Source organism: Aspergillus karnatakaensis (genome assembly GCF_047715665.1).
Source record: "Aspergillus karnatakaensis strain CBS 102800 unplaced genomic scaffold BJY04scaffold_68, whole genome shotgun sequence".
In the NCBI taxonomy this organism is placed as follows: domain Eukaryota; kingdom Fungi; phylum Ascomycota; class Eurotiomycetes; order Eurotiales; family Aspergillaceae; genus Aspergillus; species Aspergillus karnatakaensis.
The window spans coordinates 142,769-163,117 of NW_027395780.1; the positions used below are offsets into that span (position 1 = coordinate 142,769).

The window sequence follows — 20,349 nt, forward strand, 5'->3', positions numbered from 1 at the left end:
TGTATTAGACTTTTAATGCGGGTCGACATAGGATGCTGGCTCAGGGCCCTGCGCCATTCCATGACATATCCCAGAGCCAATATAATCCATGTTCACCGTTGGTATCGCCGACGTTCTCGAACGGACCAGGAGGAATATTTGGGCCAGCCCATTCAAGTTCGTCTGAAGGTGGCCAAGACGGATTAGGCACGGGATCTTGGGAAGGAGCATGTGGTTGATGAGCGCTTCTGTCAGAATACCAGTGGAGGGACCGATCCGCATCATCAGAGGGCACGACTATACACGAAACAGTAATTAGTAATTGGCCTTGTGTATCTTAGCAAGCAGAATGTAACCTACCGTATTGCACAGAAGCTAAGCTTTCATTCAAGCGGAGGGCACTGGTGATATCAGGCCATGTCTGCTGCCGCGCGGGAGAATTGGACATTTCCAAGCTCACATCGAGTGGCAGACGTAGGGTATCTTCGACCGACATTGGGCGAGGGTCCGGTAGGGTATTTCGACCATCTTCTTGATTTCCAGTGATTGGGGCAAGTATGGCCTCGGATTCGCGTCGCAAAAGCAATGTGATTACATTCTTCAAGACCGTTGTGCTCTGTTTCGACAGTGCTGATCGCTTACCCAGAAGGTCCTGTAATCGCAAGATGCGGGTAATCGTGCGCTTTACCACTTGCGCTGTGTCAGAGAGTGGGTCTGAGAGGGCCATGACAGCCAGAACAATGGCCGCGTTGAACACGTTGATAGCGAGGAATGCAACTAGGTGGCTGTCGGTCGCAAGCTGAGCTAGCACGGGCAACTCCGTCACTTTGGATGTGCTTAGGGCAGCATTCCACCAGTGCACCGAACTCGCCACAGGAGGATTGGGGGACAAGGCATCTAACGGCGAGTCTACTTGAGCTGGTGATGTTGTGTCAGATTGGGTACTCTGAATATCTAGTCCATTGCGTCTCCCTGATGATGAAGCTGTTGATAAATGATCGACCTGTCTTGCCAGGAGCGGACGATGCAAGACAATAACAATATTATCATAAGTCAGGCGGAGTGACAAAGATTGCAACGCATGAGCTCTCGCAGTTAGCCCGCTCTCCGGTCGAAAGTCTCGCTCAAGATCAAGGATTAGATGCTCCGGCAATTCGCTTCTCCATTTCTCGAGGTTCTGGGTCGTCCTCTTCACCAGCGCAAGATATGCGTCTCCTGCCAGCTCCTTCGACGAGCCTGAGGTTCGAGAGCCAAATATGGTCTCAAGGGTCGATGATGCGATCAGGTACAGCCGGTTTAGTTCCCTTTGATACGTGGAATAACAAATGCTATGGTTCTGTTCTGATCTCGGTGCGATAAAGTACGGATTTTCGGATGTATCGGCGGGCATGCTGAGGTTGCAATCTCTGTCGTTGATTCCCAACGGTCTGCCATACGTGATTGATGCGAAGCGGTCCCAAGTATATATTGTCCACCAGACTCGTTTCCGCTCCTCGTAATCTTCAAACGTGCCTTTTGAGGGTTCGCGGTGTAAACCTGCAGCTTGGGAGATCTTGATTGTGGCTCCAAGGAGAGAGAAAGAAAGGTTCGGCCGCCCGTGATAAACGCAATACGACCCGAAGAGTATACATATTTGAGCCGCTGTGACGGAAGGCTGGTCCATCAGCTCAACGATATGCGACTCGACTAGCTTGAAGAGGTCAGTGCTCATTTGTCGCCAGTCATGATTGTCGGCCCTGGTTGTCTTTCTTTGAGATCGGTACCACGCACCCATGCCGAGCACCACTGCTAACAGAATTAAGGTATGCTTTTGCGACGAATAGGCATAGCCATCTGCGATCGAGTGAAGGCTTTTGCGGAAGGTCGGTTCATAGATAGCAAGCGAGAACCAATGCACTGCATCAAAGTAGTCCTCCAGTAATAGGCACATCGTCTCTGGAGAAGGTAGCGGCTGGCCTAACAGCGAGGATATCGGAATACGTTGGCCAACAGCCGCTATGCGCCGGTTTGCAACATTTGTACTGGCCTGGAACCCTGGGATGGCAGACGTGGCTTGCTCGTCGATCAGGCCACGGCCGAGACCGAAAATCTTTTGAGCGATTCCAATCGTCGACTCGGCTTCTCCATAGTCAACCGCTTGCGCCTCATTTTCCGCTTCCGCTTCTCGCTGGGGTCTAGGGGTTGTTGGCGCATTAGGAGTCTCGACTACATCGCTAGGTGACTCAATCGGTGATGCTATCTGCCTTTGGTGGCCTCTCACTGTTTTCTTGGAGCTTGTCACTGTTAACACGCGGTACGAGTGGGTTGGTTTCCCAAGCCATCACTTACACTCGGGTACTATCTCTCCGTGTCCGGTTGATAGGAAGCGCCCTGCAATCGACATGTGCTCTGACACAGAGGGAGCAAGGTCGAAATGGATCGCACTGTGCGGATATTAGTCCTCGGCAAATAGGGCCATGTGGGCATCCGGGAAAGAACTAGGTATGGGCGCACTCGAGTTTTGTGGCGGCGACATCTTTCGCATGCACTGCTGACTCTAGTCGGTAGGGGCGAGCGAACGTAGTTTGTGTAGGCTATGGACTCTAGCGGTACATTGTCGGACATGACTTGAATTGGATGCAGCGTGCAGGATCCGGGGTGATTATGGAGAAGAGAATCTAGAGAAGAAAAGGTTCCGCCGGATCGTGGAGGCACGTGCGCGCCTTTTCAGGAATCACGTGTCTAGCGCACCGGATCCGTAATAGGCCATCGACACCTCAGGCAGGAAGTGTGAGACATCGACAACACAACCTTCGAGGTGAGAGGATGTATTGTATCCTGCTATCTGTGGCAAATTTTGGGAAGCTCAAGACGTATGATGCTACTTCCTGCTATGTACATGAGGACCACGACCACCTACAATTTCCTCTTTCAAAATTTTCTCGCTGACTGAATATATATCTTCAGCTCCTTACAGTTCCAGCTTCAGAAATGCGTCTGCAGGGGTCATATTGCTTTTTTTTTTTCTTCGCGCAACACGAGACAGTGGCTGTACCGCGTACGCGAGGCTGACTTACCCCGCGATAGGCCGGTCATTATCCAGCTGAATGACTTGATTACTCTAAATATCCCACACTTGTTTGAACAACTAGAACGCTTCTAAACGAACAACAGCTAAGAACTACTCAAGAACGCCTTGTCTACTAGCGTCGGCAACAATGGCGTTCTTTTCCTATCGTGACTACACCATCGCCTGGGTATGCGCTTTGCCGCTGGAGATGGCAGCGGCGAGAACCATGCTTGATGAGATCCATACGCGTCTTTCCAGCCCCGAGACCGACTTGAATATTTACATACTTGGCAGTATCAATGGACATAAGATTGCTGTGACCTGTCTCCCAAGTGGCGTTTATGGAACCATCTCTGCAGCGACTGTAATTTCTCATCTCATCGGAACATTCCCTCGAGTTCAGCTTGGACTCATGGTTGGAATCGGAGGTGGTGCCCCTTCAACCAGCAATGACATTCGCTTGGGGGATATTGTGGTCAGCAAACCCTCAGGAAGGTATGGAGGGGTGATTCAGTATGATTACGGCAAGACCTTGCAAGGTGGGCAGTTCGAACGAACTGGAACGTTGAACAATCCTCCCCAAGTTCTCTTGGCGCATATGGGCTATCTTCAAGCGGAAGAAATGACCAGTGGAGGAAACAACATTTTGCAGCTGGTGACAGAGGTCCTAGGAAATAATCCTGATATGCAAGGAATGTTTTCACCTCCCCGTCTGGATACCGATTGTCTTTTTGAGTCCTCCTATCACCACAGCAGCCAAGATAGCAACTGTGACCAATGCGATCAAGAACGATTGATCTACCGACCGCCACGGCATACAAGAGCGCCTCGTATACACTATGGGTTGATTGCATCTGGGGATCAGGTGATAAAAGACCTTGAGACGCGAGACCGACTAGCTCAAGAGCTTGGAATTCTCTGCTTTGAGATGGAAGCCGCCGGTCTTATGAACCAACTTCACACCCTCGTCATTCGAGGAATATGCGACTATTGTGACTCCCATAAACGCAAACAATGGCAAGGGTACGCCGCGCTGACGGCAGCAGCCTACACAAAGCGCCTGCTGTCAGTACTCCCTGTTCGAGCGTGTGTCAGCTTGAAGTCAACCCAAGAGCTTAGCGAACTTGCTACTTCACAGAGAGTCATCCTAAATGAAATAAGACAACTCGTACGTTTCCCCGAGATGCAGGTATTCAGGTGTTCACTAACCTTTTGATCAAGCATCTCACCGTGTCTTCAGGCGTAGTTCCTGCCCCGAGCCTAATTCAGTCATGTTGCGACCATGTTTGCGACCAGCCGTCGTATCAAAATGCCATTTCAGGAACACGAACTCAGGATACAAGCAAGTCCACGGTAGCGAGCCGCCGTTCTACTCAAGTCAAGAATGTAAAATTTACGCGGTCAATCGCATACTATAGCCGATTTCTTCGGCTTGTTATCACTGCGTCATTCTCAATATCGAGAGGTGCTGGAGGTCTCTCAATTGCGCCGTCGTTGCATCTTCAAGCTATACGACCAGACGATGATTGGTCAATGACCATGTTCGGCAAGTGGTACGACGAGATCTTTCAAGCGGCCCCGGGCAACGATTTCAATAAATCCTATGAAGACCTAATTGCTCTCTTCCAACAAGCATTTAGCGAAGGAATCGCTAGCCCTTTGTGATATCATCGACAACGGTGTTGATGAACAAGTATCCTTTGTGGATGTATGTTTTCCCAGACAATCCTAGAGCACAGCTGACTGAACAATAGCTTTTTGAGTATGTCGAGCAACTAGCGAGACGGCGCGGCTTGCTACCGGGATTTCACAAACTGATTAGATTCCTATTGAATTGCGGTTGCAAGCCTAACAATTCGGGTAATTGGAGTGTATTGGAAAGTCTTTGTCGAAAGATTCTGTTCGAAGAAGAGGATCATGTGCTGGCGACACAGCTTATCAGTAGTGGTGGCCCCCTGATTGTGGAAGCATCCCGATTTCCTGTTACATATAAAAGGAATATAAAAAGTCTACTGTCTCGGGACGAAGACTGTGAGTCTCCAACACTACCCTATTTTCTTACACACACTGCTGACAGCTTGAGCAGTCGTGTCAATGCCGGATATTGCAAAGACAATCTTACTGGAATCCGAAAAGGGCCTTTCCGACTTGATCACATCAGGAGCTGTTCTCCCTGATACAAAGATTGGCCGATGTTCATTACTTGAGCTGGCATTCGGATGGCCCAAGGGCATCAGCATATTACTAGAAATTGGAGCAAATGAAGAGAATTCGCCGTTCAGCCTGGGCGAGGCAGTGAAGGATATAATGGAATCGCATCCCGATCACGCTGGCTACTACCATTCCGCAATGATGCTACTTGATATTGGCTGGACATTGGGCGTCAAAGATATTGCACGCTGCAGATCCCGAATGCTGATAGAACTCTTTGACAGGGAGCTTGCGGCACGTCGTAAAAGACTCTGGGAACTTGCTCAATCATATCTACCCTGCGATCAACTCCCTCACCTTGACGCAGATGAAATCCTTGATTACGACGCAACGTATACCTATGCCACCCTACGGAGATCCAGGATAAAGGTAGACTCATCTCTGAGATCCTTTAATCCTGGTCTTACCGTATACCACCAGCTTGGTACCTCTCCTTATCCTCTAGCTGAGGCACTGGAAGAGCTGTATCAAGCCGGCTTCCACAGCGTGGACGTGCCAGGCAAGCCAGGTGTCGCGCAGCCACAATTTTCCCAGATGACCCCAATAATGCTCTGCAGGGGGGCTTTTTTCATTGACGAATTCCTCAGATCCGAATCTCTCGGTCGGAGTCTGATGTGGTTCATCTCAAAGGGGGCTGACGTGTCCCGACAGCTGCCCGGAACCAATGCAAGGGTTGCCCATCTGCTCAGCGACAGAATCACGACTAAATTGATAAATTTAATGGAAAGAGAAGCGGAAGAAGACATAAAGGCTCGCACATTCTGGATTCAAACTTTCAGGTCCCACAAAAAACGGCGCTCTCTTGCTCCTGTTGTCCGTGATGCATGTGTTTGCGCTTGCTGCCTTGATGGCTATACCACATTGTCGGTAGCCCTGCGATTAGTGTTCGGGGTCTTTGCGGCGTTTATTCCGCCTCCTTATAGGACAAAGACGTTACTACCTCTTCTGGACATGTTAATCGAGTGGCACAAGGACTACCCAAACGCGAATCAGATTTTTCTTAGGTGTTTCACCTTTGATGCTCTGAATCTAACACATACATGTTGCGATGAATTGAGCTCGGTCATGTCTTATGACCCAAGACCGAGAAAAAGCGAGAGTGAGATTGCTGAGATCCTCGAGGAACAGCAAGAGAAACTCAACGACTTGGATTACCTCGTGTCGGAATTTGAAGCGAAGTTAGAAGAGCTTAATCTACCTGTGCTAGACTTTTTACAGGACTATTGGCACCCTCGCATGATTCGATTTTTCTCGCAAGTGGACCCGTACGATGAGGAACACCACAAGGGGGCGAACGAGCTTGGTGTTGTTCTGGAGGTTGACGAGAGACCAGTTCCTTACAGGCTATTTCTTCTTGTTGGTCGTCATGTCCAAGACGTGACTAATGAGGAAGATCTAGATGGGCTTGTATGCTGGTGGCCCGCAAGCCCATACACGTCTTAGCGATTGAAGGACCCTTTGCGGGAATTAAAAGTTCAAGAAGATCTAAGATGTCTCAATACGAGGTGCGCTATCGACACTTCAAGCATTCAATGTGGGATTCCGACAGCTCACGGGGTGAGAGAGGAGCATCAGTAGGCGTCAACTCTTGGGAAAGACTCAAATAACCTAAGGACTCGTCCAATCCGCCCCGTTCATTATTCTATTCAAATTGCAGCCAACTACGATGGTCAACATCACTTATCTCGCTCATCCATGTTTAACCGCTGACGCTAGGCCGCACGCTTATTCTCTGTATGCTGCGCTCCGACCAATAGCGGATGGAATTCCTTCACACCCTGGTCCTTTCACAAGAAGAGGCAGGATGCAGCGCAAAGGATTTGGCTATCACGTTGGGCAGGGCGCCTAAACGTCGCTTTCGAGCACTATATAGAGGCACTGGCGTCCCGTACGCACGTCGCTCTTTTCTTCTGTTTGCAACTTCTAGGTAAACTACTAGGAAAACCATCCTTCTGCAAGATTATAAGAGAAAGACAATGGACGCTCTCAACCTCAAAGAGCGCGCAGCCGCAATATTCGAAACTACAAATACCCTATCCGACGAACTCCTCAAAGCAGGATCAGATGAACCCTCCTTGGCACACGGCCTTCCGCCTCCGCTTCATGCGAATGCACCCGAGTCTGACCTGAAGAAGTTGAAGCAACAGCTACTTGAAATGGCGGATGAACTGAGAGCACTACTCACTGAGCCCTCCATGCATCTTGCGCCGCTGCAGGTATGTACTTTCCTCCTTTCGGACTTAAGCCATCCTACACCTCCGGTACAAGGAGTTCATGAACTAATCCCACGCTTGTTCCAAACGCAGCGTCTTCCTTATAGCGTTCATCCAATCGTACGTCTTGGCATTACAGAAGTATTCCCCGAACAAGGAGCCACAGTCTCAGATATAGCACTTTCCGCTGGACTCCGCGAGAGCCTGGTACGCCGGTTGCTAGCACATGCCGCCACATATCATGTGTTCTTTGAGGCAGAGCCGGATTTCTATGTTCATACTGCGGCATCAAGACTTCTCTGCCAGAGCCAACCTGTAAGGGACTGGGTGTATGCAGGGTGGGATGAGATGATGCCCGCTGCTTTCAAGGTACACCTTTAATTCACCCCTAACTAGATCAACGTTCTGTCACTCGGCTTTTGAAGCTAATAGTCATTGCTATATCAGCTTGGAGAGGCTCTATCTCGCTACCCAGACTCGCAAGAGCCAGAACACTGCGTAAGTTCCGTCTTTCAAGCGTCGCCCCCCATCCTCTTGCAATTCTCCTATATTAAGAAAGCTAACGCAATTTTTTAGGCTTGGAACGTCGCAAACAACACCACCAAACCAATCTTCCAGGTCTTCGAAACCCACCCCGAACGCGCAAAACACTTCGCCGGCGCTATGGTCTGGTATGCATCATACCCGGGGTTCGAGCCAGAGCACCTTATTGAAGGCTTTCCGTGGCCCGTCCCCCCCTCTAATAACGACAAGGAGAATCTCAAAGTTATCGATGTGGGTGGTGGCCGCGGACATATCTCCATTGCACTAGCCGAGCACTCACCCACAACTAAATTCATCGTCCAAGATGTGCCAGATATCGTTGCACAGGGTGAAGAAAGCCTCCCAGAAACGTCGAAGGACGCCATTCTCTTCCAATCGCATGACTTCTTTGAACCCCAGCCGGTGGAGGGCGCGGATATATACCTCCTCCGCCAGATCCTCCACGACTGGTCTGACAAATACGCGATGAAGATCATCAGGGCTTTAATCCCGGCGTTGAAGAGCGGCGCGAAGGTTGTTGTTAATGACCGTGTTATGCCGGGGCACCGGGAGGTGCATTATCTTGTTGAGCGAGAGGCTCGGTGAGTGGATACCCTCGATAACCAGGATAGTAAAGAAAGGGCAATACTGACAAAGTTACCCGGTGTGCAGTGATAGTGACATGTCCATGCTGAGCTTTCAGAACGCGCAGGAACGGTCAAGAGATGACTGGCTGGCGCTGTTTAGGGCTGCGGACGAGCGGTTCGAGGTCACTGCGATCCGGAAGCCTGATAGGTCTGTTCTTTCGGTGATTGAGGTTACGTGGAGGGGATGACTTGGCTTTCCGTGATTATACTTGTTTCTTAGGTACAGGTTCCAAGCTGTTATATGATATGAAATATAAGTTCTTTGCGTTGTGCCGCTTGTCGTAAGTGGTGTCCTTTTTGCTCTAGCTGGCCCGCGGGCGTTGGATGACTGGGGAAATAAGTAACTACCTACCCGCTATGGGAGGAAAGGATTGAGATGGCTTACTATTTCTCTTACCTGTTAATCATCCCAAGCCCTATAACCCCCTCTTGCCTTGAGTTTGGCTTACGCACGGTTAGCAAATGTTAGTATCTTAGGTAGCATTGACTGTACAGTTGTGCAACACTCAGAGTATTTATGTCCAGACTAAGATGATGACCCCGAGTATCGTAGCCAAAAAGTTCCATTACCACTCGCTACTGTCTGTTTTGATCAAAACCCCAGAACCGCAGGCTCAATCGAACAGTCGATATTGCGATTTGAGGCTGCGCGCGTGGCGTCTGGTAAGGGCTCGAACTTCGGAATCTTGAGCTAACCAGAGGATTCGGGCCCGAGTCGGATTTAATGGCATGCATTGGGTAGGTAGTCATAGCTATCGTTCACGGCAAATTAGAACTTTCGGGTCTTTCATAATTCCCGCGATGGTCTTTTGCAGATTCTATGGGTCTTACTTTGTCAATCCAGATTCGATTCGCACTGGAGACGGGGTTCGTTTGTCCAGAATAAACCTCCCAGCGTCCAGGGTTATCTTCCATACGATACAGTACGTGCTGTATCCAGCTATAGATATTCAGGATCGTCACATCGAAACTACAACAGCTGATATTTACTTTAAACAATAGTCTCAGCTTGTACCGGCAACCTTAATTTACTGTCTCTGTAGGACTGATTCAGGCTATAGGACTCCTCCCGCCCAGATATCGCCCATTATTTACCCTCCTATACATCCACTAACAATAATCCATTAACATCCCCAACTCAACGAAACATACATGACACCTTACACGCCCTCATACATCCTCATACATCCTCACTCTTAGCATAAGGCGGCGGCGCATCAACATCCTCCCCATCATGATACAGCAACAACCCCTCCTTCTCCTTAACATCGCCCCCCTCCTCACCCAGATATATCTGACTCTTCTCGACCGGATAGTCCTCCTCAGCAACCCGCCTCTTCCCCCCCTGCATCCAAAACCACACAACGCTAAGAGCTACAACCACCCAGAATAAACCAAGAATAACTATCTCCGGCCCTGAGCCAAGTCCCCGATGCACCGGTCTAGGTGTTGGAGTAGGCGTGGGTTTAGGAGACCAATACCCCGGCGTCGGACTCGGTGTGGGACTAGGACTCGGACTAGGGCTAGGTGTCTCGCCCTCAGGTGTAGGGCTGGGACTGGGCGTGGACTCGCTCCCGTCATTGGGCTCGCTATAATCCGCCCAGGGATTAACTCCGGCGAGATGAAGGCTCTCAGCGTCGCAGAAGTCTGCCTCCCGCGGCTTTTGGCGGAATCGGTAGAGGTTGATGAGAGCGGGGGTGCAGTGGAATTTTATTGTGGAGTTGATGTGTAGGGATTCGGCGCGGAGGAAGGAGGGGAGGTTTAGACTGAATATGTAAGTGATTCGGTGATGAATAGTGTGTTGAAAGATAGGATGTGCTCACGCTTTGATCGAGCCGGTTATATTCAAGTCTCCGGCGTTGATGAGAGATGAGGTGATTTCAACGGGGGATTTTGCGTTTATGGTGATGCTGCGCGAAGTCTCGTTTGCGAGGCCGAGGTTTATGCTATTCCACGAAGCGGGCGGCGTTAATTCTATGGTATGTATAGGGCAGGAGGGCCGTAAGGTGTGACATACCGCTGGATATAACCAGAAATGTCCAAGCGACCCTTGATGGAAGTCAAAGAGGGAAAGTCGATACTCGGTAAGTCGGCGTACTCGGCTACTATATCCATCCCGTCACTGCCGATTACCTCAAGCTTGGGCGTTACTAGGCTTTATCTTCTGTCAGTAATCCATTATGCTTCAGAGACATAGATTGGAGTTGGATTACGCAACCCACCTGCGAATGTAGGTCCTAACCCCCAGCCATTCGGCTTCCCGGAGAACAGGGAGATGAATGTCCACGGGCACTGGTGCTGGTTCTGGTACCGGTTTGGAACTCGGTTCTTCTCCTCCTGCTTCTGCTTTTGCTTCCGCCTCCGCTTCCTCCGGTGTAAGCCGGTTAATAAACAGGATTTCAGCCTTCTCCAACGCGGGAAGTGAGACACTAATATGCGCATCAGGATCAGCATTTCCATCTCATCTCATCTCACGAGACAATGGTAGGGTAGAGTAAGAAATGAGAAACCTCAAGAGCCAATACGTACTTCCTCACCGGCCCACCAAGCGTAAACCAAAACGCCTCCCTCAAGGCCCCAAAATCCAGCAGCGTATCAGCCTGCAAATAGATATGTCCCCACCCGAGCCCCTGGAGATTGGGCATAAGCAGACTCTTGAATTGTGTCCCTGGATAGAGGTTAAGTATTCCCAACCCTTCCAGATCGGGCATCTCGATTGATTCCAGTGTTGCTATTTTGCTGCTTGCGGATAGGGTGCCCTCCATGTAGGCGATGCCGTTTAGGATGAAGGGGCTGGAGAAGGTAGAGTCGATGTATATGCTGCCGATGAGATGGGTGCATCCGTCGAGCACCCTCAGTTGGTTGGGATTCGTGACTGTGAGCCAGGGGCCGTCCTCATCGGGTCTGGTGTCGTCGGGTCTGGTGCCATTGGTGTAGCATGTTCGGGCGGAGACTGCTGGAAATATGCTAATTAGCCATTATTACTGGTTAAATAATGGGAGCTGGAATTCGTACCTAGCGGTAAACCAGCCGCAGCCAGTATCACCGTGATAATCGACTGTAGTTGAACCATCGCGATTGATTGTGGAGGTAAAGATGTCGTAGGTCACACGGTGGTATCGGAAGGAGCCGTAGGAATCCATTTCAGGCGGGGCTAGGGGTCTTTCTCTTAAGAGCCTCGCTGCCAGGGAACGCCTTCGTCATTTCTCTCAGCTTAATTTCGAGCGAGCTGCGCCGCAAAGAGCCGGCCAATGTGCGTCGGGACCACCTGCACGCTCAAGCGCCGCATTGCCTGGGCACTATTGATTTAGGGCCGTGATTGGGCTAGACTGTGCCCTGGAAAGAACACGTCCTGCGAGAACGAGTCAGATGTCGCAGAGCTGGTTGTGTTGATTTGTTTTCGTATCTGTGATGGCATGGTGGCAGGTTATCGAGGTGGATCACATGTCGAGGTGCCCTGGACTTGTATTGCGCTTTCTGTCTCTGCATCGGTTAATGCTATCAGTAGATTTCAGAATTTGTGAAGTCCGGATACATTAAATAGAATCATCGAATACAGCAGTCTAGAGTGGTTTAACCTAGCTAGATAGCCTTATATTAGGGGAGGGTTGAATCTATAATCTATCGTTCGGCCGCTGCCACTCATATCGCCATGAAGAACTCATCTACCCGTTATACAACATAAACAACATACATTAACACTTGGCTGGTTGTCAGTCTCCATTCAAGTACGGGGTAACGTAAATTACACCCCTCCCCCCCGCTCATATCTCTCATAAGGCGGCGGCGCAGTCTCAAAATCAACCTGCGGCGGCTGATCCCTTCCAGCTGGAGCCCTCCCAGCCACCGCCGCAGCTCCAGCTCCAGCTCCCCGGTTCTGCATCGCCAAGGAGCGTTCTTGGTAAGACCTTAGCGTAGTGAAAGGCAAAGGCCTGCCCTTCCCCACCGCCACAATCCGATTCTTCCATCTCCGTCTGAAAATCAGAAAGCCGATGATCGCGAACACGCCGATTACGGAGACGACGACTCCAATTGCTGCTCGCTCGGCTGTACTTAGTCCTGACGAGGATGGCTCGGGCGAAGGTGATGGCGTTGGAGTTGGTGTGTAGTAGGGTTCTGGCGTCGGCGTTGGCTCGTAGGGGGTTGGGGTCGGGGACGTCCAGTTCGCCCAGGGATTTTCGCCTGCGGCTTGGAGGGAGGGGTCGTCGCAGAAGGTTGCTTCGAAGGGGCGGTTGAGGTCTCTGTAGAGGGATATGAGAGTGTCCGGGCACTTTAGGGGAAGGGTTGAGTTGATGGTGAGGGATTCTGCTTCGGTGAGGTTGGGGATGTTGATTCTGAAGTCTGTTAGGGGGTTTTTCGGTTGAGGTTTGACAGGGAAACTGAAGATTCAGACTCACGATTGAAGCGGGCCAGAGAGCTCTATATTGCCGGCTGATTTGAGGGCAGAGTAGATCTCTACTGGCGTTTCCGCTTGAATGGTGATGTCTCCGGCTGTCTGTTCTAGAGGGCCAAGATCGATGCTGTCGGTCCGAGAATCGATGTTAGCGTTGTAGTGTAAGATCGCTTGACATAGGGCTTCCTACCGGTTAATTCGCCCCATCAGCGAGATACGCCCGGCTTGAGGGTAGGCCATTCTAGGATCTATTTCCGCTAATGCTGGCAGTTCGACCGCAGGAAGGTCGGTGCCGCTGGCATTAAGCCACAGACTGAATTTCACCGTTTCGAGGTTGGGTGTGGAGAGGCTTCGGTGAATATCAGTATTGAGAGTGTCAGTTTGGATGTGCAGCTGCCTACCTTGCAATAGATCCACTCATCTGCAGAGCATGCAGCTCTCTGAGCGCAGGTAGATGGACATGGACGGGTCCTCGATTGGAATCCATCTCAGGGGAATCTGCGGTAATGGATAAACGCTCCGTGATTGTCTCCAATGAAGGGAATGATAAACTGGTAACACGTTAGAGAAGGCAGAAGACGGTAAAATGACCGATAGTGAAAAATAATCATACTTTGTGCCGGGGCCGTCGATATACATGGCGTTCAGCGACTTCAACGCCCCCACATCGAGGACACTGTCGTCTCCTGGCTGAGCAAAGTTCATAAAGTCGATGCGCTCAACGCGCGGGAACAGGACCCTCCTTACGCTACTTGCCCTGTCCAAGCGTATATAATCAATCTCTAGGGTGTCGGGCATCTCGAGAGATTCTATTACGGGCGACTCCGATCCGGTCTGTGATGTGAGACTTCCTGTAAAGTTTGTGACTCCATTGAGAACAATGGATCCGGTGAAATGTTGATCAATAGCAATGTTGCCGGCGAGAGTTGTGCATCCGTCAAACTCTTCAAGCTGATCTGGGCTGGTGAGTAAGAGCTGGTGCTTGTGATTTCCAGTTCTTTCCGTGGAGTTGGTAATGCAGTCCCGCGCCAAAGCACCTAGAGCAGGAAGTTAGTTTGGTGCTTTGAATGGCAAGATATGCCCACCTTGAAGTAAGGATCCAGCCAGACACAGCGAGGCAAACCTGGAAAAGATCATCATTATCCCGTGCGATTGCTAGCACCTGGGCTTCAATCTCCTGATTTCGAGTGCAAGGTCAGCAGAGGAGGCTCAAAAGCCGGGAGTGGCTCAGTTCTTATTTGGAGACCTTAACTCAGTCCAGGGCTGAAGGCTGAGATTACACTAACCGTTCATGTTGGGCTACAAGGCGCCTGCTGTTTGCTCAGCAACTCGGCACTTAATCTGTGGAGGCTTATTGGACCAGCATGACTGGTGCCTGGAACAGGACCTGTAAGAAGGTAGATTGTACTCTTGGCTGCGTGACTAGCAGAGGAGTACTTCGTATTCGATGTCGCTACGAGTCAGTGCCGAGGCTTCTTCAGCCAGGTCCCTCGTGCACAGCCTCACCATCCAAGCAAGACTCTTCATGCTTCGTCGAGCCGAAGGGTCTGTTATTCGCGACTTCATCTCTTCACATCGAAGACAGCCATGGGGTAGATCCCCCTTGCTTCCGTCCGTTGTGAATTGCTATGATTTGTTCCTGCTATAGCTCCCAGTTCAAAATACATAACAAACCGCTGTCGAAACCGATCCGGCTTATTGGCGTACAACTTGACTCTTGTCTAACAGCTGCTGACAGGTCTCATCAACCTGCAGTATCGTGACATCACCTTCTTAGATTGAACAACCGTACTGAAGGCTGGAGCAAAGACTCAGCCCTATACCGTACTCAGCCACAGTGGAGACCCCAAATAGGGCAATATTCCGCGCCCGATGTCGCCCACCTTATCTCCATCTCATGAATCCTTGAGTCTGAGTATATGATGACATATTATAACAACAGAAAGTATCCCCTCTTCAATCTTTCGCACAGGGGCAGAATCAACAGTGGGCCCCGTTTGTCCTCCTTGCCTGCCATCTACCTCCAACAATGTGTCTTAAGCATCGCGATACGACAATACGCATCCTATATGATTCCATGGCGTCTGGCTCCGACCATCAGTGTACGTTTCGATTCATCGCTTTCTCCACACATCGGCAGCCATCTGCAGCCATGCCTAGGAGATATTGAATATCCTGCTTACAACAACATGCGGTGGAAAAACAGGTGCACAAACTGGGTTCTATACGCTGAGCCTCATACCGATTTAGCTCTCTGCCAAGGTCCGAGCAGTAGATCCTTTCTCATACTCCGTCAGAATATCCACAGTACCAGCAAAACCCTTCTCAGAAGCCACACCAAGCGGCGTGACCCCATCCTCCGTAGCGATAGAAGGGTCCGCGCCAAGGCCCAGTAGCTTTTGAAGCACATCCGGCAGATTGTTAATAGCCGCTATAAACACTGGTGTCTGACCCCAGGCATCAGCCATATTCACGTCCCCGCCATGCTGAACCAGAATGTCCAGCGCATGAATCGACCCCGAGTATGCCGCCCACCAGATCGGCGTTCTTCGCGAAGCCGGGTGGTGAATGTTCACATCAATTTCAAACGAAAGCAGTATCTCCAGCTCCGCTGTGCGGTTGAAAGCAGCGGCGAGATGAATAGGGTACACCCCCTGGTTGTTGGGTACATGCGGCGCACGGTGCTCGAGTAGGAATCTTACGATTTGAGGGTGACCCATGGACACAGCCCGGCCTAGGGGTGTGTCTCCGTCGGTGTTTGCAATGGATATATCCGCTTTCTTTTCCAGGATCAGATATCGTACGAATTCCAGATTTCTAGATTCACACGCGGCATACACGATTGTGGGGACTTGGTAAGGCGACATGCAGTTGACGTCGACACCGTTCTCAAGGAGGAGCTTCACCATGTCCACATGGCCACTCAACGCCGCGATGAGGATAGGTAGCTGCTTCTTTGCGACGACCATAGGGTTAGCGCATAGTTCGATGAGGAGCCGCGCAAGCTCAAGGTCGTTTAGCTCCGCGGCGACGTGGAGAAGCGTGAACCCTTCGGGGCCGCGGCAGTTGGGGTTGACGCCTTGCCTGAGGATATCTCGGACAATCTCGGGGCTCTTGCCGTATGCTTCGTAGAATATCGACGTTCGCCAGACGGGCTGCGGGATATCAGTCGCTGTCATTGCGGTGGCCATCGTTGCTGCAGAGGGGTGACTGGCTGCCACTTCTGCTAGAACTCTTCTTCCAGCTTCCACCAGGCTCAGCAGGTTACCAGCGTCCCTCTGCACAAGCCCTGCCCCAGCCCCGTCCCACACATGTTGCAGGGTATGTAAACACTTGTCCAGCGCTGCCATGGAGGACCCTATAACCCTCACCGCGCCGGTCTCCTCGATATGTATACCTATATCCAACCACCTAGACCGCGTCAGCAATATTCTATCCGAAACAGAAAAAAAAGAAGAAAAAACACGAGACGAACAGATTCAGCAGCGCAAGCCCTCCAGCCAACCCCGCTGCATGCACCTCAATGGTCTTCGCAGTAAAATCGATAATGGTCGTTGCATGGGAATTGAATGTGCTGACCACTGACTCCGGTTCAGCCTGTTCTTCTGTAACCACGAACATGGCGAGGAGGTGCCGGATCGCCACATCAGCGGTCTTTGCGGTCTTGTCTAGGATTGCGATTACCTTCGGGTCTATCACTTTCAATGCGGATGTCTGTATTTGCGATGCATTATACTCGCACGTCCGCGACAGCGCTAACCCATTCCGCATAAGCCAGTACGAGCGCTGAGCCAGCGTGTCAAAGACTGTAGAAAAGGGCTCATCCATTAACGGGTCCTCTGCAAATTTCATGATCCAGGATTTCAGCTGGGTTTTGTGAGCCGTTGCGATTGTTCAGGAGAGAAGAGCAGTGAACGTGGATGTGGAGAAAGGTGTGGGGCAGGGTAGGGTAGCTTCCAATATAACCTACCTCCTCATAGCTGTTCTGGACGGTCGCTAAGGTGGATACCAAGTCTGTTGGGGACTCGGATCCGGGGGTCCATCTACTCGCTTTCCGCTTAATCGCCATTTGGGTTCGAGTTGGAGGATTGGAAGGTGAGGGATGGGACCTGGACGGATTGTTGTGGCCGTTCAGACTCCAGGCAATCCATCAACCTTGACCCCGCCGCGCCCAGATCTTGGCTGTGCTGTGGTGTGCTCGTTTAGCCGCAGCGTGAGTCGCATATGAGCTTTGAGTTTGGTTTTCAACTTAGCTATCCGTTGTATGACTCCGAGTGAGGGCTTTGCTTACCCTAACTTATTCCTGGTACTCCGAGTGAGGTCCTTTTTCCTATGGTACCATGTATCGTTTGCTCGTTCTGGCAATGTTGCGTTTGGGATGATGGACCATAGTAACTATGCGGCAGGGTATGTAAGGCCCATTCATTCCATAAGGCTGGAGATAGATTCACTAGAACTGGGCGCCACAGTTGGCGGCGGTCAGACGAGGTGCTCCCTTCAAGGCGATGCAAGTGGGAAGCAGTGGCGAAAGGAAGATTACTCTATAACTTATTAGCTTCTACTAAAGTGTTGATTTTTATATCCAGATATATATCCCATACCAGTCGTCTAATTCTCCACCACCTCCTGCATTACCATTTATATACGTGAGCTATTTAATGTTCTCGTGACGAGGTTTTCCATCCCGAGAGGTTAGGAAACAAAGCAATCCAGAGAGCACGCTTAGAAAACAGTGCCCTTGGTCTGCTTGCCCCTCTCCTCCTCAATCTTTCTGACATTAATATTCTTCCAGACGAAAATCGAAATCAAACACAACGGCATCAGCGCAGCACCTGTGATAACCATCAGGCGCATAACATGGGAGTATGCGCCAACGATGGCGTCTCGCTCGGGCGTGCCATCCGCAAACGACATTTGCAGAACCATGTCGCCGAAGATAGTGCGGTAGTTTGCCTTTTGGTCCAGAGGTAGACGGTTGAGGAGTTCTTGCGGGAGGAGGTTGTTCCAGAGGGCACCGGCGATGGCAATACCGATGCCTGAGCCGACTCCGCCGAAGAGGCCGCCGAGGGCGTTGGTGACGGCAATGTATTGGTGCGTGACTGGGGCCATGATTGCGAGACTGCTGCAGGTTGTGAAGATTCCGGCGCCGAGACCGACGAGGATCTGGGTGAAGGCGAGCACGCCGGGGTTTGTGCCGGGGCTGCGGAGGGGGATGATGATCGCTGTTCCGATGAGCATGATTGGGACACCGGTGTACGCGGTCCATTTGAAGTCTCCGGTGTAGCTCATGAGGGCTCCGATAAGGGGCGCGAAGACAGTGGAGGTGAGGGAGTAGGCGTTGAGGATGTAGTTTGCGTCCTTGATGGGCTGGCGGTGCACGACTTGCAGGTATGAGCCGTAGTAGCTGTTCCAGCAGAACGTGGAGAGGAACATGACTCCGTAGAGAAGGGCAGAGCCGATGATTGTACCTTGCTTGAGGTAGCGGAAGGGGAGGAATTGGACGGGGGCGACGAAGGCTTCGTATACGTAGAAAGCAGGGAATAGGACGACGCCGAGAACAATCATCGCGATGATGTAGCCGGTCTTCCACCCATTGGGGGCGTATGCGGCGAGACTGAACGGGAGGAGAAGCAGAGCAAGGGCTGCGGTAATGAGGAGGATACCGGGGATATCGAATTCGATGAAGTAGAACTTGAGTGACTGTACCACAGTACGCCCGCTCCGTGCTCGTGATGTGATCAGGCCAGCCTTCTTGGCTTTCTGAGACATGACGATCATCAGCACGAGTGCCGGGATGCAGACGGCAACGAGAATGATGGCGAAGGCGCCGAACGCCCAGCGAAAGTTGTGCTTCTCGTAGAAGAGCTCGGCAATGGCAGGACCAGCAAAGGTACTGGCAATACGAGGAGTACCGTTGATTCCAAGAAGGATCATTCGGTTTCTCAAGCTAGTCATATCGGAAATAATGACCTCCATAATGTAGATCAACCCGATATGTCCGGTCCAGTAGAGGACGTGGGCGGCAACGTACTGCTGCACAGTCTTGCAGGTCGCTTTGATGATCATTCCGATCACACAAATAGTGATCATGACAACAAAACCTTCGACACGGCCCCAAATATCGATAATCTTCGCCAGAGCTAGAGGCGCAACTCCACCGACAATGGACGACAGAACGCTGCCGACGGTCAAAAGTCCGTGGCTTCCGAAGGAGGAGGTAATGTAAGGGTTGAGGGTGGCGTCGATGGAGTTTTGGACGTAGTCAACGAAGGACACCAGGTACAGCCTATATTGTCAGTCAATGCTTTGAGGGGTGGATAAGAGTGTCTCACAGACAAAACATGGTCACAAGCATCGACTTGGACCAAATGGTAGTGATAGCTCTCGCCCGCTGCACACCCTCCTGGAAACTGCTGTTCCCATCGGAGTCGAAAGCCTCATCGTTGCTGTTGTTGCGATAGGCAGGAGGCTCAGCAGCAGGCACTGTTGAGACCTGGTGGCCCTTTTCCTCGGCCATTTCGCTCTGAGCAGCCATGGCGGTTGCTATAGTCACTGCCTGAGAATATGAGTAAAGAATTGACTCAAAGGCAAGATTTCGAGGCAAAAACGCGCCAATTTATAGGGCAGGATGGAATTCTGGAAGAAAAGATCAAACGATTCCGTGCAGGGGCGAACTGACAGAAAAATCCACCAAGGTGTAAACTTTCAGCACTCCAACACCCAATGAGCTCCGGGAAGAGCAGCAAGTCCACCGGAATGCACCGATGTCGCGCCCTTGCCAAGGCATCTAAATGGCCTATATGGCGCCGGCAGCACCTGAGCCAGGTCAGAGGAATGCATAGGGCCTTGGCTGGTGAGCTCCTATTGGATTAGATAATCAGATAATAGCAGCGTGGGGATGCGAAGGGTCGGCAAAGTGGGGCGAGGGGGGAATGGGGGGTTTTCCTGCCGGACCAGGCCATCAGATAAGTTCTTTCTCCGATCAGCACGGTCACTCGCGCTCCCTCAACGAGCTTAGGACGAGCTCGCACATGGCAGTGGCGAGATTGAGGTTACATCGCCTCTGGATTCTGCTCTTCTTTTGACGCCGTTAAGTCTTGATCCCATCGCTGAAGCGATATCAGCGAGTCAGACACCAGCAACTTGCGAGGCCAGGCCACTCGCGCAGCAGGCTCTGCAATTTAGAGCCTCGCTAAACGTCCAATCAGCCACATGCCAACTTTAAAACGCCTGCATTGTCCTGGCTGCGTTGGGGGCCAAGACAGATAGTGAAGCCCACCTCAGTGTTCCCGTGCACATGCAGGTTCAGCAGGATGGGCGCCGGAACTGACAGCA

The 20,349-nt window shown here is 51.2% G+C and overlaps 8 protein-coding genes across 8 annotated transcripts; 3 read left to right on the forward strand and 5 right to left on the reverse strand.

The window, feature by feature from the left end:
* Window positions 1-40: 40 nt before the first annotated feature.
* Window positions 41-2,583, reverse strand: BJY04DRAFT_231708 (Zn(II)2Cys6 transcription factor; the record flags this gene model as incomplete). Its single annotated transcript, XM_073719604.1, has 4 exons — window positions 41-276; window positions 340-2,252; window positions 2,308-2,402; window positions 2,473-2,583. 4 exons carry the CDS (start codon window positions 2,581-2,583, stop codon window positions 41-43), a joined length of 2,355 nt encoding a protein of 784 aa, XP_073566198.1.
* Window positions 2,584-3,176: 593 nt separating this feature from the next.
* BJY04DRAFT_223172 (nucleoside phosphorylase domain-containing protein) lies at window positions 3,177-4,693 on the forward strand (the record flags this gene model as incomplete). Its single annotated transcript, XM_073717619.1, has 2 exons — window positions 3,177-4,196; window positions 4,250-4,693. 2 exons carry the CDS (start codon window positions 3,177-3,179, stop codon window positions 4,691-4,693), a joined length of 1,464 nt encoding a protein of 487 aa, XP_073566199.1.
* Window positions 4,694-4,880: 187 nt separating this feature from the next.
* Window positions 4,881-6,949, forward strand: BJY04DRAFT_143346 (uncharacterized protein). Its single transcript, XM_073708724.1, has 2 exons — window positions 4,881-5,059; window positions 5,115-6,949. Exon 2 carries the CDS (start codon window positions 5,123-5,125, stop codon window positions 6,680-6,682), a length of 1,560 nt encoding a protein of 519 aa, XP_073566200.1. The 5' UTR covers window positions 4,881-5,059; window positions 5,115-5,122; the 3' UTR covers window positions 6,683-6,949.
* Window positions 6,950-8,893, forward strand: BJY04DRAFT_143306 (S-adenosyl-L-methionine-dependent methyltransferase). The gene is made up of 5 exons (XM_073708723.1): window positions 6,950-7,455; window positions 7,546-7,821; window positions 7,900-7,950; window positions 8,029-8,576; window positions 8,647-8,893. Exons 1-5 carry the CDS (start codon window positions 7,216-7,218, stop codon window positions 8,807-8,809), a joined length of 1,278 nt encoding a protein of 425 aa, XP_073566201.1. The 5' UTR covers window positions 6,950-7,215; the 3' UTR covers window positions 8,810-8,893.
* Window positions 8,894-9,801: 908 nt separating this feature from the next.
* On the reverse strand, window positions 9,802-11,764 carry BJY04DRAFT_223175 (uncharacterized protein; the record flags this gene model as incomplete). The annotated part of the gene is made up of 6 exons (XM_073717620.1): window positions 9,802-10,387; window positions 10,445-10,567; window positions 10,639-10,776; window positions 10,844-11,050; window positions 11,151-11,588; window positions 11,637-11,764. The coding sequence occupies 6 exons, from the start codon at window positions 11,762-11,764 to the stop codon at window positions 9,802-9,804; spliced, it is 1,620 nt and encodes a 539-aa protein (XP_073566202.1).
* A 443-nt stretch (window positions 11,765-12,207) lies between these two features.
* BJY04DRAFT_200122 (uncharacterized protein) lies at window positions 12,208-14,203 on the reverse strand. Its single transcript, XM_073712874.1, has 6 exons — window positions 14,100-14,203; window positions 13,628-14,051; window positions 13,416-13,565; window positions 13,205-13,363; window positions 13,019-13,141; window positions 12,208-12,955 (listed from the first exon to the last, which is right to left on the reverse strand). Exons 1-6 carry the CDS (start codon window positions 14,152-14,154, stop codon window positions 12,367-12,369), a joined length of 1,500 nt encoding a protein of 499 aa, XP_073566203.1. The 5' UTR covers window positions 14,155-14,203; the 3' UTR covers window positions 12,208-12,366.
* Window positions 14,204-15,092: 889 nt separating this feature from the next.
* BJY04DRAFT_200125 (ankyrin repeat domain-containing protein) lies at window positions 15,093-15,993 on the reverse strand. The gene has a single exon (XM_073712875.1). It carries the CDS (start codon window positions 15,981-15,983, stop codon window positions 15,261-15,263), a length of 723 nt encoding a protein of 240 aa, XP_073566204.1. The 5' UTR covers window positions 15,984-15,993; the 3' UTR covers window positions 15,093-15,260.
* A 1,743-nt stretch (window positions 15,994-17,736) lies between these two features.
* BJY04DRAFT_210675 (major facilitator superfamily domain-containing protein) lies at window positions 17,737-19,549 on the reverse strand (the record flags this gene model as incomplete). The annotated part of the gene is made up of 2 exons (XM_073714285.1): window positions 17,737-19,300; window positions 19,347-19,549. 2 exons carry the CDS (start codon window positions 19,547-19,549, stop codon window positions 17,737-17,739), a joined length of 1,767 nt encoding a protein of 588 aa, XP_073566205.1.
* Between the last annotated feature and the right edge of the window lie 800 nt (window positions 19,550-20,349).